Consider the following 16,847-nt stretch of genomic DNA (forward strand, 5'->3'; position numbering starts at 1 on the left):
TTGGCTGTAGTTTATGATTGTGATAGAGTGTATGGATGTTTCCCAGTATAGTGTTGCAGCTGAATGAGCATCCGCTGTGTAAAACATATGTTGGGTAAGTTGTCGGTTCATTCTGCTGTGGTGACCCCTGATGAATAAAGAGACTAGGCCAAAAGAAAATGAATGAATGAATGCATAAAGAGACTTACTGACCTGTCATTTTGTCTATGTAATGTTTTCTTTACCCCTACACTGCTGCACACTGGGTTGCTCACTAGTTTTTGCAACAAATCACTCTCACTTAACAGACCACAGTAAAATTATCCCAATATAACCGCATATGAAAAGAAAACACCAATCCATTTAAAGATATGTATGAGCTCACGGCTCAAGAGCGGAGAAAAGGAGAAGGGGAAACACTTGAGAGGGACAAATGAAAGATTATTTTGAAATACTGTCCACAAGATGTATTTGAGCTCCCTTTATGGAGCATGTCATGGAGCGGCTCAGACCAAAGCCAAGAGACCTGTGTGTGTGCATAGCTTGTATTTTTCATGGTATGGGGACCAGATGTCCCCACAAGTATAGCAATACCAGTTGTTTTGGTCCCCATGAAGAAAACAGCTCATAAATCACACAGAATTAAATATTTTATTGTTGTTGTTGTTAATAATAATTATAATAATGATAATAATATTAATAATAATGATAATAATAATAACAATAATAATAACAATAATAATAATAACAACAATAACAATAATAACAACAATAATAATAATAACAACGACAACAACAACAATAATAAAAACAACAACAATAAAATAAAATAAAATTTGTAGACTGAAATAAATGTAAAAATCCATAATATTTGAAAAACTAAACAGAGATTAGCAGTTAGTAACTAACTCAAACTAAATGAAATAAAATAATGATTAGAAATAAATAAACAAATCATTTTAATAGAATATGATGGTAATAGAAAATACAGTTTCTACAGAATAAAAACAATAGAAACCTATGTAATGTCCCCACAATTGACAAAAACAAACGTGTGTGTGTGAGTATCACCTGAGCCCGTCTGGTTGAGCAGGATCTCAGCAGGGTTGTGGGGCTTCAGGCCCAGGAAGGACAGTGGTGTTTTAGCCAATCCTGGAGGAGATCGACCTAAAGCCACACAGAGCACATAAATAATCTTATTATTCAGAATATTAACAACTAAAGCTTTTAGTTCAAAACATACTCTGAGCAAGAACCTCAGTGTAGATGCTTGTAGCTTGGCCAAACATATTTTTAATACTAAATCAATCAATTTTATAATAAATATTACATTTGTTGTGCTCAGAAGAAGCAGTTTTTTTGAAAGAAAGGAGAATTACTGTATAAAGTCGAAGTCAGAATTAGTAGCCCACCCTGTTTATTTTTTCCTAATTTCTGTTTAACAGAGTATTTTTTCAACACATTTCTAAACATGATAGTTTTAATAACTCATCTCTAGTAACTGATTTATTTTATCTTTGCCATGATGACAGTAAATAATATTTTAATAGATACTTTTCAAGACACATCTATACAGCTAAAAGTGGTTAACTAGGCAGGTTAGGGTAATTAGGCAAGTTATTGTATAATGATGGTTTGTTCTCTAGACTATCAAAATAAAATATAGCTTAAAGGGGCTAATAATGTTGACCTTAAAATAGTTTTTTTAATTAAAACTGCTTTTATTCTAGGCGAAATAAAACAAATAAGACTTTTCTCTGAAGAAAAAATATTATCAGACATACTGTGAAAATTCCTTGCCCTGTTAAACATCATTTGGAAAATATAAAAAATAAATAAATAAAATTCAAAGGGGGCTAATAATTCTGATTTCAAATGTAAATGCTTCATCCTGGTAGGCCATTTGAAATGATGGATTACTCTTTGACATGTTGGTTTTATTTATATTATGTACTGTATGCATATCATAATTGTTATATTTTTATTTTTATTGAACATTTATTGCTGTGAAGTTATATTTAAAGTTTTTGTTTTAGTGATCCGTTTCAACATTTTTTTATTTTATAATTGTATTAATTATTATCATAGTTATTATATTAGTTTTTTACTTGTTTTCTATATTCGTTTCATTTAAAAGTTTAGTGATTTAATTCTAGATTTAGTTTTGATAATTTTGTCAGTTATTATTTTATCATAATTACTATACAATAGTTTTAATTGTTATTTAAATGTGTTTATACAGTCTATAAAGGCTGAGATTTTATTTGAGTGTATCTAAAGTTTTGTTTTAGAAATAAAATTTTATATTTTTTATTTCTTTATTTATGGATAAAGCCTTTTTTGACCTTTACAGAATAAAACAAATATTAACATTTTATTCAATAACATATCTGTGTAATTAATTTATTTATTTATTGTTGTTGTTGTTATTGATTTGTTTATTATTATTTTTATTATTATTATTTTATTTTATGTATTATCTATTTATTTATTTATTTACTTCTAATTTTTTCTAAATGTTTTTCAAAAAATTTATGAGAAATTTTAAATGTATCTAACTTTAATAACTTTCATATGAACATTTTTATTATTACTATTATTACTATTTTATTATTAATGTTGATGAGGATTTTTTTATTATTATTATTATTATTATTATTATTATCATCATTATTATTATTATAATCATCATTATTATTATTACTATTATTATTATTATTATTATTATTATTATTATTATTATTATTATTATTATCGTCATCAATATTATTATTATTATTATTATTATTATTATTATTATCGTCATCATTATTATTATTATTATTATTATTATTATTATTATCATTATCATCATTATTATTATTATTATTTTTACTAAATGTTTATTTTATCTAAAGTGTAAATGTATCTATCAATAATAACCTTGACATTAACATTTACTTGTATATAAATGTACAACTCAGAGTCAGGCTATGATTAAATGTGCTCTTACTTCTCCCAAAATACTTCTTGCATAATTAATTGTACTAAATTAAACAGCCCTAGTTCCAAAGTGGATCAGTAATGCATTACATAAGAGTTGCTATGCTAAAGCGATCCTAATATGTTTTTAGCTGTCTACAGAAATAACTCCACACACATCTGCTTTAACAGCGCAGACGTTTGAAGGTAACTCTATCATCCCCCTGAGAACTGAGGTTTGTTTCAGTAGGAGCAAATTACAGTGTTTTCAATATGATGGTGCACTTGTAATGTATAGGCCAAGCTTTCACATCTGCGTTTAAGCACTTGCCCAATGCATGTTTCTGTTTCTTGCACTTACAATACATGGCCTGTATTCACAAAACAGGTTATCTTATGATTAAGAAGTCCTCTAAATAGCAATAAGAAGGTTTTTAAGTAAGTTTCTTCTTAAAAAAGACAAAATAATCTGCCAATGGGGTAAGCAAAATAAGCTTGTTTTTACTGTGAATTATTTTGCTTACCCCATGCACTGGCAGATTATTTTACTTGTTTTAAGGAAAACTCAATATAATTTTGACAAATTTCTGAAAACAAGACAGAAAATTGCTTCTTTATTTAAGAATGTTTTAATATTTAGACTAGAAACAAGACAAACATTCTATAAAAGCTTTTTTTTTTTCTTGCAGTGAGCAAAAACTTAAACTAACATGCCCATTATTTGACAGATTTTCTCCTAAATCTGCAATCTACTCTGTATGAGTATGAGCTACAGTACCTAAAGGGATAGTTCACCTAAAAAATACAAATATTTCCTGTTAATTTACCCACCCGTGGGTCATCCAAGATTTTTTTCTTTGAACATTTTTCTTTAATAGTACATTAAAGTAAATTGAGCTAAATCTGTAGTCCATTCATTGATTTACATAATGGCAGTGAATGGTGACAGGTTTTTAGATTCAAATTAAACACATACAAACAAGTCCAAATCAACAGCCGTGGCTTCTGATGACATAATGAGGTCTTGTGGAGCGAAGCGATCGGTCCGAGTAGATGTAATTATTTACACTTAGTGCTGTATAAAAATTAATCTGGAATAATCACATCCAAAATAAAAGTTTGTTTTGTTTATTAAAGATTGTATATATATATATATATATATATATATATATATATATATATATATATATATATATATATATATATAAATGCACACAGGCATGCCTAGATTTGAGTGTGTATCACATATACATATTAAATATATATAATACATGCATATATACTACATCAAAACAAACTTTTATTTTGGATGCGATTAATCGCGATTAATGTTTGCCCAGCTCCATTTACATATTCATAGACTTTCCTTAGGCGTGCCGCCCAGGTATATTAACGGCCGCCCAAGTACATTTAGTGACACTTTTTTTTGGATCTGTTCAATATAACCAAACATCTGCAAATGATTTAGGTAGTGGAAAATCTTCTCTCGTTTAACCGTCTCTTTCTGTGTGTGCGTGAACTGTAAACACTCCCACAGACAGTCACGTGCTCTTCAGACCCACAGAAACGCACCTCTTTGGGACTTAAAAAATCTGTCCGGCTGGGATTTGTAAAGCTCCTAAAATGTCCGGGATTCGGTTTTTGCTTCCGCTTTCTAAAGCTGTCTTAATGCGTTTTTACATTATCTTTTTACTTAAGCTTACTTTCGCTTGGCTTCGCAGCTAACAGTGCACACACAGTCGCTAGAGTGAGAGAAACATTACATTATTCATTCTTTAATCTAAACAACTTAGAAAAACTTGACCATATAATCTGAGAGGACGAAATGACTGGTCTAAACTGGCTAATCATTAGTAATGGTCAATCAACGGATTTGCCTTATTTAAATAATATATATTTTAATCTTGTAATTCTAATAATTTTTTTAGATATTTATCCTTTTTATTTTTTTCTGTCATTTATTTTTGATTTGCTGTATATTTTATTAATTTTTTGATGTCAATTTATTACATATTTTATACGTATCTAAAATGCTTTGGCATTCGGGTTTGCTTTGATTTTAAAAGAGAGAGAAGCAGATTTGACATGTCAGTGGATGCACATGGCTCCTGAATAGCATAAAAGTAAGAAAAATAGTGATATTCTTTTTTATTTTAACCCATTGAAAAGAAAAAAAAGTGTATAACAGTGTCATAATAAATACAATTATTGTTAAAAATTCAATTATGTTTAATTTGTTGCATATAGTTAACTATTTATGTGATGTTGGTAAATGGTGTGTTTCAATCTGACTACCACCGCGAGTATATTTCAAACCTGTGGAAAGCACTGATATTATTTAGTATCTATTTGGACATTGGTCAGTCCATGTGCAAATGTAGTTCGATGTACTGTCACTTTAATGCCAAATGTGTGAGTCCACAGGTCAGATGACGCAGTTTGTTGATAGATATTAGTGACTGCATCACCAGCTCTCGCTCAGTTGTCATTGGACTACATTTGGACTACATTCGCACATGCGCCGAGAACTGTTTGACCAAGCTAACAATAACAAAGCTAATAATATTGGGTCCCACTTTATATTAAGTGTCGGTTATACCAGTGAACTTACATGGTAACTAGATGTGTAAGTAGCATCTAACTACAGTGTATGTACACACTGGTACATTGTATTTACTTGTGTAATACTGGTGTAACTACACACATAGCTTGTGTTAAAATGACATTGGTAACAACACTAAGAAAGCACACATCTGTAACAAGAATTATGTAAGTGCATTGTGTAACTACAATATGCACTTGCAGGCGTTCTCCCACTTCCACACCTGTTTGCAAACCATGTACGTCTGAACATTGTATTAGAATAGGAATGGCAGAACTAGCACTGCAATAGTGTGTACACTGTAGTTACATACTACTTACACATCTAGTTCCCATGTAAGTTCACAGGTATAAGCGGCACCTAATATAAAGTGGAACTCATTATTTTAAATAACGTTCAATTTCTTACATAGACTGATCGTTTAGCTTCACAAAACTTCAGTGTGGAGATACGACTATTGATTTGGACTCGTTTGTATGCATCTATTTTTAATCTAAAAAAAAACCTGCAACCATTCACTGCCATTATGTGAATCACAAAAAAATTGGATTCCGCTCAAAATCTACTTTAAAGGTCTCGTAAAGTGCTTTGAATTGTGCATTTTTATTCGATGTTTGACGTAATCTCAATCGAAACTTAAAGAGGACATAGTGTAGCCCCTCCCCTTATAAAATAACAGCCAATAAGTGTTTTGTTTTATCACCACTCTGCCAGGTGGGAGTGGTTGAGATCAACCGCATCAAATGAAAAGCAAATGTGAAGTGTCTTAAAGGGGCGGAGCATGTCAGACACTGCAATGCATTTGATTGGTCAAGATTTGATAAGAAACTAAAGTATGAGGTGACGCTGATCCATTTAGGCGGAAGTAACCAACTACAAGCTTTATTTAATAATATCAATAATAATAAAATAATAATAATAATAATAGTATTAATAATAATAATAATAATAATAATAATAATAATAATAATCCCTTACATTTATATAGCACTTATATACCTCAGGACCTTGGTTTAAAATCTCATCTGAAAGATGGCGCTCACTGAGCAGTATAGAGTCCCCGGCAATATACTGGGGCGTTAGGACCCACACAGACCACAGGTTGAGCTCCCCCTGCTGGTCTCACGAACACCACTTCCAGCAGCAACCTAGCTTTCCCATGTGATCTCATATCCAGTTACTGACCAGGCACAGCCCTGCTAAGCTTCAGTGGGCGACCAAAGTTGCAGATAGCTAGCTACCGGCATTAGTTTTATATCTCCTAAACGCAAAGCTTGTCACTGTTTTGCTGTGCACTAGCTTGTAGCTTGTAAAAACTAACAATACTGACACTAACATCTAAAAAAGCTTGATTTTAATTTGATGGGACCTTTAATGATCTACTGAAGACAAAAAGTCACCTAGATCTTGGACGAAATGATCAGAAAATATCATTTTTGCGTGAACTAACCCTTTAAGATGTTTTGTGAATACAGGTTCTGTGTGTACCACGTTCATCTTCAAGATGTAAGATTGCAACTTATCAAACAGATCAACATCCAGATGAAGTGGCTTGTATAGACGGCGGTGGTACACGTTTAAAGACAGCAGACTGAGGTGGCTATTTCAGAGAGTGACATGGCTGGGGAATGAGCTAATGTCTCATGCGCTGTGGCAAGGCCGTGCAAGAGCCTCTTTAAAGGAGTTAACGATGTGATTAACTCCTTGCTGTAACGCTGCCCAGTCGAAAGAACGAAAAACAAGACAGATCATGCAGACAGAACACACCCCGGCTGACAACGTCACACTGAAAACATTCAAGAGCTCAGTATACGACCAACAGTGACGATTACAACGAATAAACAAAGAGGTGCTCAGCAAAACAACAGTGGTGTGAACACACAAATGGGCAACAGAAATGGTGGATGTGGATTTCACAGAGCTGTGGAAAGCAGCGCACTTAAAGACAGAGAGGATTTTGAAGGGTTAAAAATGTCTCTATTTTTGTGTGTTTTTTGTATCTTTTTGCTTGCATCTTCAAAAGCACTGCAAAAATGCTTTTCTTACTTACATTTTTTTGTCTTGTTTCTAGTCCAAATGTCTAAAAATGTTTAAATCAAGATATGTTTTCTGGATAAGCAAAACATTTTTTCTTGGTTTAAGAAATAATATGGCAAAATTAAGTACGTTTTTCTTTAAAACGAGCAAAATAATCTGCCAATGGGGTAAGCTAATTAATCTCATGTCAAAAGAAATAATATGATTTTTTTTATTACCCCATTGGCAAATTATTTTGATTGTTGTAAGGAAAAACTCACCTATTTTTGAGATATTATTTCTGAAAATTACAACATTTTTTGCTTGTCTAGAAAATTCTTCTTGATTTTTTTAAATATTTGGACTAAAAACAAGACAAAAAAATAAGTAAGAAAAGCATTTTTTTATGTAATGCACATTGAATGCCAAATCTAATGTTTTGAGTTGAAAAAAGGCTAAGTGTAGCAAAATGTAGGATATAAATGCAATGTTCCAAATAATAAAAGTACAAAAATAAAAAATTTCAAGCTATTTTAAAACATCTTTTATCTATTTATTTATTTTAAAGATAAAAAAGCAAGTGAAGAGTGAGTAAAATGATGACACTATTTCCATTTTGGGTGAACTATCCCTTTATTAAGTCCACTTGCATAGACCATTTCAGTGCAGTGATGTCTTTGGCCCATGAAAATTTCCTGCTTGATGTTAAACAAGAGGCAATTCAATGATAGCTTTACTTTAAAACACCAAAATATTTATCAATATTTGGACTTTTTTGGATTCTCTGAAGCTTTGGAAATTAAAACTGTAAAACAGGAAATACGTTAGGACCAATGTTATTGTTTACATCCCTCAAAATGGTCTATAGTGTAAAAACATTAGATTTTTGACAGAAATTTTTGGATTTTTGTCCTTAAATTGTGGTTTGAAATTCAAGTCACATTGTTTTAGACCAGGTGTGTCTAAACTCGGTCCTAGAGGGCCTGTGTCCTGCAAAGTTTAGCTCCAACTTGCCTCAACACACTTGTCTGGAAGTTTCTAGTATACCCAGATAGACCTTGATTAGCTGGTTCAGGTGTGTTTAATTGTGGTTGAAGCTAAAATCTGCAGGACACCGACCCTCCAGGACCAACTTTGGGCACCCCCGTTTTAGACCCTGTTAATAACTGTCCTTAAAAACAAATATTTTTGCTCGAACTAGAATTGTTTGTACTTGTGTTTTCTTCAGGGCTGCTCTCCACATGCATCTGGTGTAAGGCAGAACATATGCTTGTGTTTTGGCAGAGCCAAGTTGACATTACTGCTGACACTCATGCATCCTCCACTTACCAAAGAATCCAAATCAATTCTTTGTTTGGCAGATAAAAGTGCTTCAGCATTGGATTCAAGAAGAAGGGGAAGGGGGGTACTGTATAGAGAAACTTTCCAGCCTCTCATTCTCTGCAGGAGGAGGAAGCCACAGAGACGTGCGACCAGATAGTGGCTATTTTATTTTAGCATGTGAGTGTCTGTCAACCTCCCAACAGAACAAGACCCTGTGTGGTGTCACCTGCTCCCCAGGAATCCAACAGAACCACTAATGGGACATTTATTCTGTTTTAACATGTTTAAAATGTGAACATGTAATAAAAATATATAATCAAGCAAAAACTCTCTAACACTAAAAAATAGCAACATTGAAAGTAAACATACAAGTCATTTTTGGAGTTTCATAAATATTTACTGAAAAAAAAAAGCCTCCATGAAAATTTTTGATTCATAATGCAAACGAATCACTAAATATGAGTTTAAAACCGATTTTTGCTTTTAAATAAACAGAAATAAATGCATCAATGCATCAACTCCAATGCCAAATCTTCCCAAATCCTAACATTTTCACAATTCTGAATTATAAAAAAAGATGGATAAAAAAATGTGACCCTGGACCACAAAAAACAGTGATAAAAGTAAATAACAAAATTAATAATAAATAAGCTTAGATGTACATTGCAAAAAAAAAAAAAAAAAAAGGTTCCACACAATTCCTTCATGTTGTCCCAACACAACTTGATAAGTTTAACTTAACTGTTTCACAAATGTAAGGGGATTGAACATAAAACAATTAAGTTGTCCAAAAAAACCTTAAGAATTATGGTTTCAACTCATTTTATTTATGTAGTTTGAACAAGCAGTGAAGAGTGTATGGTTTGTTAGGATAGGCCAATATTTGGCTGAGATGCAAGTAAATAATCTGGATTCTGAGGGAGCAAAAAAAAAAAAATCTAAATATTGAGAAAATTGTCTTTAAAGTTGTCCCAATTATGTTCTTAGCGAGGCACATTACGGATCTAAAATTAAGCTTTGATATAGTTACAGTAGGACATTTACAAATCATAATCATGGAACATGATCTTTACTTAATATTCTAATGTTTTTTGTCATGGAAGAAAAGCCATTTTGACCCATTCCATGTATTTTTGGCTATTCCCAAACATATACCCATGCAACATAGTTAGGTATAGTATAGTTTAGTATGTGTAGTATAGTAATAAGTTTAATATAGTACAGTATAGTATGATAATACATTTAGTATAGTATAGTATAGTATATGCATAGTATATGTATAGTATAGATACATACAGTTGGCGTTTCTGTGTGAAGTTTTGTTCAAAGACATGCGGTACAGGTGAATTGGGGAGGCTAAATTGTCTGTAGTGTATGTGTGTGTGAATAAGTGTGTATGTGTTTCCCAGTGGTGGGTTGCAGCTGGAAGGGCATCCGCTGCATAAAACAAAATGCTGGATAAGTTGGCGGTTTATTCCGCTGTGGCGACCCCAGATTAATAAAGGGATTAAGCCGAAAAGAAAATGAGTGAATGAATGAATGAATGAATGAATGATTGTATAGTATATGTATAATACAGGATAGTATAATATAGTATAGCATAATAATAAGTATAGTATATGATTAGTATAGTATATATATATATATATATATATATATATATATATATATATATATATATATATATATATATATATATAGTATAAGAATAAGTATACTATAGTAAAGTATATGTATAGTATATAGTATAAGAATAAGTATAATATAGTATAGTATAATAATAAGTATAGTATAGTGTAATATAGTATAAGGTTAAGTATAGTATAGTATAGTATAATAATAAGTATAGTATAGTGTAATATAGTATAAGGTTAAGTATAATATAGTATAGTATAATAATAAGTATAGTATAGTATAGTGTAATATAGTATAAGATTAAGTATAGTATAGTATAGTATAATAATAAGTATAGTATAGTGTAATATGGTATAAGATTAAGTATAGTATAGTATATGTATAAGAATAAGTTTAATATAGTATAGTATATGCATAGTAAATAGTATAAGAATAAGTATAATATATTATAGTATAATAAGTGTAGTATATGTATAGTTTAAGAATGATTATACTATACTATATTATAGTATACTATAGTATAATAAAAAGTATAGTATAGTATTAGAGTAAGTGTAGTACAGTATAATATAATAAAAAGTATAGTATAGTATAATATTAAATGTAGTATGGTATAGTATAGTGTAGCATAATAATAAGTAAAGTGTAGTATAGTATAAGATTAAGTACAGTATAGTGTAGTATGGTAATAGGTTTAGTATAGTGTAGTATAGTATAGTATACGATTAAATATAGTATAGTAAAGTATAGTATACAATTAAATATAGTATAGTATGCGATTAAATATAGTATAGTATAGTATACGATTAAATATAATATACTATAGTATAGTATACTATACTATAGTAAATAAGTATAGTTGTATACTTTATTTTCCCCTAAGGTAGCATTTCAGCCTGATACACTACAAACATATATCAAAAAGAAAACACTAACACATATATACTGTATATACACAGAGATAGCTAAAGACACTCTCAAATATAGACTGATAATAAAAAAATCAACTCCACAGAATTACAATCTGCATTAAATACAGAGTTTTTGCAGGAGTTTTTCATAACAAACATAAGTTTTGTGGTCCAAGGTCACAAATAGCCCAATATAACCATGTTTTAGGCCAAATAAACAGCAAAACGATCACAGACATAGCCTGAAGATTCAATATATCACTTAGGCGTAATGTTCACTACATTTCCTGGAGCACTGAAATACAAAACACTAGGATTTGATTGATTATCTTTTGTGTTGTTTTAGGCTAAAGCTCTGTTTTGTTCTCTGAAGCCACATCTAGGAGTTCATGGTAGCAGAACAAGTATAGCTTTGAACATGAAGTATCCTCAGGGTAAGATGTCAATTCAAGAGGACGACTTGAATTGGTTTCAAATGAGGTGTCTAGTGAGAAGAAATGCCGGTATAGTCCAAGAAAAGCATAGCTGTTTTACATTGTGTGCATCTAACCTTGAAAAGACGCTATAGGCTTTTACAAGAGGCTTTATATAAGGGACTCTAGGCTTGAGGGGAAAATGAAGCAATAGGTTATTAAACTAAACAAGCTAAAAAAATCATCCCAGGTTATTATTGTTTAGCATTTTTCAATTCGTTTTTATTTTGATACTGTTGCTCAATTTTGTTTTAGTTCATTTCAGCAATGGATTTGTTGGTTTTTAGATTTTTTTATTTTGTAAACAATTCTTTTTACTTTTTATATATTTAGTTTTAGTAATTCTTATTAGAGTGATAAAGAACACAATCTGTCGTTTAGGCCCAATCCCAATTCTATTTTGTTTACCTTTACCCCTTCCCCTTGGAAATGAGTGTGAAGGGGAAGGACTTCAAATTTTACCCCTAGGAAATGGGACACCACTACAACACCTGCACACATCATCATATAACATTCCGATGTCTTACTTCATATGAGATTAACTACGGCGACTGCGACTGCTGTAGTTATTCCAGTTGAGTTATTTTTTTTATATTTATCTTCAGGAAATCACAGACGTCAAAGATATCATGTTAACAGAATGATATATTGTGGCAATAAGATCATAACTGTACTGTGCATTTACACTGTGGCCATATTTACCTATGTAAACACAAGAAAACAACTGTAATGTAATAGCAGACACTGTAAAAAGGTAATTTCCAGCCACTAGACTTTTCTGACAGGGTATTCCAGTGTCATCGAGTGTCAGATGTGAAAGTAAGATGTGGGACTACTATACAGGAGTTATTATTATGTATTATAGATTTATGATAGTTGTTTTAAATATTTATTTATAGCATCACGGTAAAACATGAACGCGGTTATGAATATATTAAAACGTGTTTGTTTGTCATAAAAATTCGTAATAATGACAAAAATACTTGTACTCGTTGTAGATGGTGTATTCTGGGAAATTTTCGTACCCCTTTCGGCTCCTGTCTGCATGGTGACTCTAGATTTGTTGGTAAATGGCTAACATGGATTTTATTGAGAGAATAGCTGTGCTTTATGTGATTTAGGAAGGCTAAAAACAGTGCATGTATTCGTTTGGTGCCGTGTCTGAGTGCACTATATCCTTTCAGAGGCACACCCAGCTCTGTGAGTTCATCAACTCCTCCGGAAACTATAGCTGGATGATGGAAGCATTCAGCAGTGATTTCGACTGAGCCGAGCCCAGTTTGATGAACTGTTGTCCGGTGTTGGCCAGATGATTTCCTCTTGGGACACCCACAACCTGTGCTACGTCATAATAACGGCCATAGAAAAGCAAGCTCTTGATTGGTTAATGCAGTGTGAATGTCCTCTAAAGTTCAGATGTTCTAACTCTAGCGATTCGCGCAAAACATGCGAGACACGTGTTAAGAGCATCAAACGCGCAAAACGATCAACTCGCACCGCCTCATTCCGAATCGTATTATTCGTGCCGCCTCATTTGCGCGAATCGTGCCGCAGGATGTCTTTTCGCGTCTTTGCATTGACTTATCATGTAAATCACTCATGCTTGGCGCTTCATCCGCGTTTGGTGTGAACGCAGCATAAGGGGTAGAATTGGGATTGGGCCGTACTGTTGCACAGCTTTCATTAACTTGCAAACGTGTAAACCTCTTAGTAGTAACAATAAAATAATTGTTTATTATCATTCAGACACTGAATCTGAAGCCATACAAATGCAACGAATAAATATAAACAAATATGATGAATTCAGACAAACCTCTTCGTGGTTGAAGAGATGATTTTGTATATGTTGTTAAACATGCCTAGATTTCATTTGTTGGCAAATAAAGAAAAGTTCTAAAATAAAATATGACGATATTAATAATATAAATATTAATATAAAATTTAGGAATGTTTCAGATTATACTCCCGTTTTTGACTGATGTGTTTGTTAATAAAAGCGCCATCTATAGGTGTTTGCCTAAACAGCTGCATGTCAGAATTTTCATCACAGAATGGGTGATTATTAATTCAGAAAAGAATAATTATTTTTGCTACAGTAATTGTAATTTTAATTAAAAATGTACCGCTATATACATTTCTGAAGAGCGCTAAATACATCCCAAGAGGTACTTTTTTTTTTTTTTTTACAGTTTTTGTTTAACACAAATCCACCAGAGGCTTTTTGAGAAATTTTCTGATTTCTCTTGTGAGTGCCATTCGCGCCTACTGTTCATGCGTAAATCCACCAGAGGCCGCTGTTGACTGACTGACGTTTTCAGGTTACCATGTTTTCAGATTTGACCTCATATTCACCCTCTTATTTACTTGATTATTTTATTTTTGGGCTTCTGTTTTTGTCTTACACGCTTTCTGGAACCGTTCTTCGCCTGACTCGAACCCCATCATTGTGGTGAACTCCTCTCTGCATCTCACGTCCGCCGACGTACATGGCGAGGTACTAGACAAACTGGTTACAGCGGGAAAGCGCAAAAAGGAACGGCGTCATACCGCCCCGTAGCGTTCGTTTTAAAGATGAAATGCAGCCATATGTACTTCCAGCTACATAATTTGCGATCTCCATAAATATATATAGGGTAACGTTTTCAGAATGAGCCTGTGTTACTTTTTAGTGACTGTTGTTAGTTTCATTTAGTTTTTAATTTATTGTGATTTTTTATTTATTTCATTTCAATTAACGAAAATGTTTCCTCACCAAAAGTTTGCTAAAATAACCTTGCTATCATCGTACAGGAGAAATTCATCAGCACGTGAAACCTGAAGCGCAAATGTTCTTGTTCTTACTCTGAGATCTTCAATGACTGCAGAGGCAAATGTGCCCTAGAAAAACTGCTGATGAACACATTTCTCATACCCACAGACGTTGGGAATTGCTGGGGAGCAAGTGAGAGCAGGGTCTTTCTGATCCGAGCACTTACGCATGTCTATGAGCCAACACAAAGTGTGTGTTATCACTCAAACAGGAGGCCACACATTTTTACCGTTCAGAACATGTGAATGAACTGCAGCATCTGTTAATGATATCTACTGGCTCACGCAAACACCCTGAGGTAGAGGTTGGATTTAAGTGCAGCCAGACCTCACATTGGCTTATAGACAGTGTTAATGTAATGTTAGCCCTGAAGATTCTTTTACAGAAAGAAGCAAAAAAAAACACCCACCACTGTTCTGATGATGCTAATTGTGAAACACAATGGCTCCAAAACCTAGTGAGCTTTTTTGCTGTCTACCTTCTACATAGGCCTTCTGTACACTATAAAGTAATCAATCCTGAACACTTTATAAACGTTTGGTGTCATACAAATAGTACCTCAAGATAGATTTCAGTTCAGTTTCAAATGAGTTTTTGTATTAGCATGTTGCAAAGCTAATAGTAAACATAAAAAAAGAAACGAAAAACAGTGTGAGTGACTTATAATGACCTTAATTTTTCAATACCCAATGGTATTAATTAGATTTATTTCCCGGATCCTCCACCATTATTAACACAATTTATTGCAATCAGTGTTGGGTGTAATTATGCATAAAATTATTTTGTAAAGAATTACTATTCATTTTTAGGTAATTTAATTAATTGCTTATTATGTACTTGCCTTAATTGCTGTAAATAAATTCTAGAGTTCTGGATAAGTCAATTTAGAGAAGAAGAGTACTTCGGTTCATTCATATTCGTATTCTTTTCAGCTTAGTCCCTTTATTCATCAGGGTCGCAACAGCTGAATGAACCACCAAACACACTCATTCACACACATACACTATGGACAATTTTGTTTTACCCAATTCACTTATAGCACATGCCTTTGGACTGTGGGGGAAACCGCAGCACCCGGAGGAACCCCACACCAACATGGGGAGAACATGCTTACTCCACACGGAAAATGCCAACTGACCCAGCCGTGACTCGAACCAGTGACCTTCTTGCTGTGAGGTGATCGTGCTACCCACTGCCCCACCGTAATGCCATTGTACTTTTTGTTATACATATATATTTCAAAGAATAATTCAAATTTTTTAACTAAAAAAGGTCACATTTATCAAGACGATTGAACATGCTTATTCATTCATTCATTTTCTTTCCGGCTTAGTCCCTTTATTAATCCAGTGTCGCCACAGCGGAATGCCAACTTATCCAGCATATGTTTTAAGCAGCGGATGCCCTTCCAGCCGCAACCCATCTCTGGGAAACATCCATACACACTCACTCACACACTACGGACAATTTAGCCTTCCCAATTCACCTGTACTGCATGTCTTTGGACTGTGGGGGAAACTGGAGCACCCGGAGGAAACCTAAGCGAATGCAGGGAGAACATGCAAACTCCACACAGAAACGCCAACTGACCCAGCCGAGGCTCGAACCAGCGACCTTCTTGCTGTGAGGCGACAGCACTACCTACTGTGCCACTGCGTTGCCTGAACATGCTTAATAAATAACAAATAATATACTGTATGTACTTTATGAATGATAGAGTGATTACTTTTTAAAGTTTTGTCTTTTTTATAGTTTTCTTAAGTATTATCTTTTTTACACAGCGACATGTCTCTTGATTCACATTTAAAGAATCTAAAAATATTCTTTCTATCGTTCTGTGTTGAGATTTACATAAAGATACTTTTATTTTTTAAGTAATTGAGTTACTTTTCAGACAAAGCAATTACACAAGTAATTTAGAGAAGATTTTAATGGTGTAACTAGTAATCAGTAATGAAGTGGCATTTTGAAGTAACACTGATTGCAATACATGTTATCCATGATCAATAGAAGTCAGGGGTGCCAAACTCAGTTCCTGGAGGGTCGCAGCTCTGCACAGTTTGGTTCCAATGCTAATTAAGCAAACCTGATCAAACTAATTTAGTCATTCAGGCTTGTAGGCTCTAAACAGGTAAAGC

The 16,847-nt window shown here is 32.9% G+C and overlaps 1 protein-coding gene across 9 annotated transcripts in view; it reads right to left on the reverse strand.

The window, feature by feature from the left end:
• Positions 1-16,847, reverse strand: part of tns1b (tensin 1b) — a 549,979-nt gene that overhangs the window by 43,897 nt on the left and 489,235 nt on the right. For all 9 annotated transcript variants that reach the window (XM_056465912.1, XM_056465911.1, XM_056465908.1 and 6 more), the window contains one exon: positions 1,051-1,146. In XM_056465912.1, coding sequence (XP_056321887.1) covers positions 1,051-1,146 — 96 coding nt within the window. The remainder of the gene's footprint in view (positions 1-1,050; positions 1,147-16,847) is intronic.

The sequence above is a fragment of the Danio aesculapii genome, chromosome 9 (genome assembly GCF_903798145.1).
Source record: "Danio aesculapii chromosome 9, fDanAes4.1, whole genome shotgun sequence".
Taxonomy (NCBI): domain Eukaryota; kingdom Metazoa; phylum Chordata; class Actinopteri; order Cypriniformes; family Danionidae; genus Danio; species Danio aesculapii.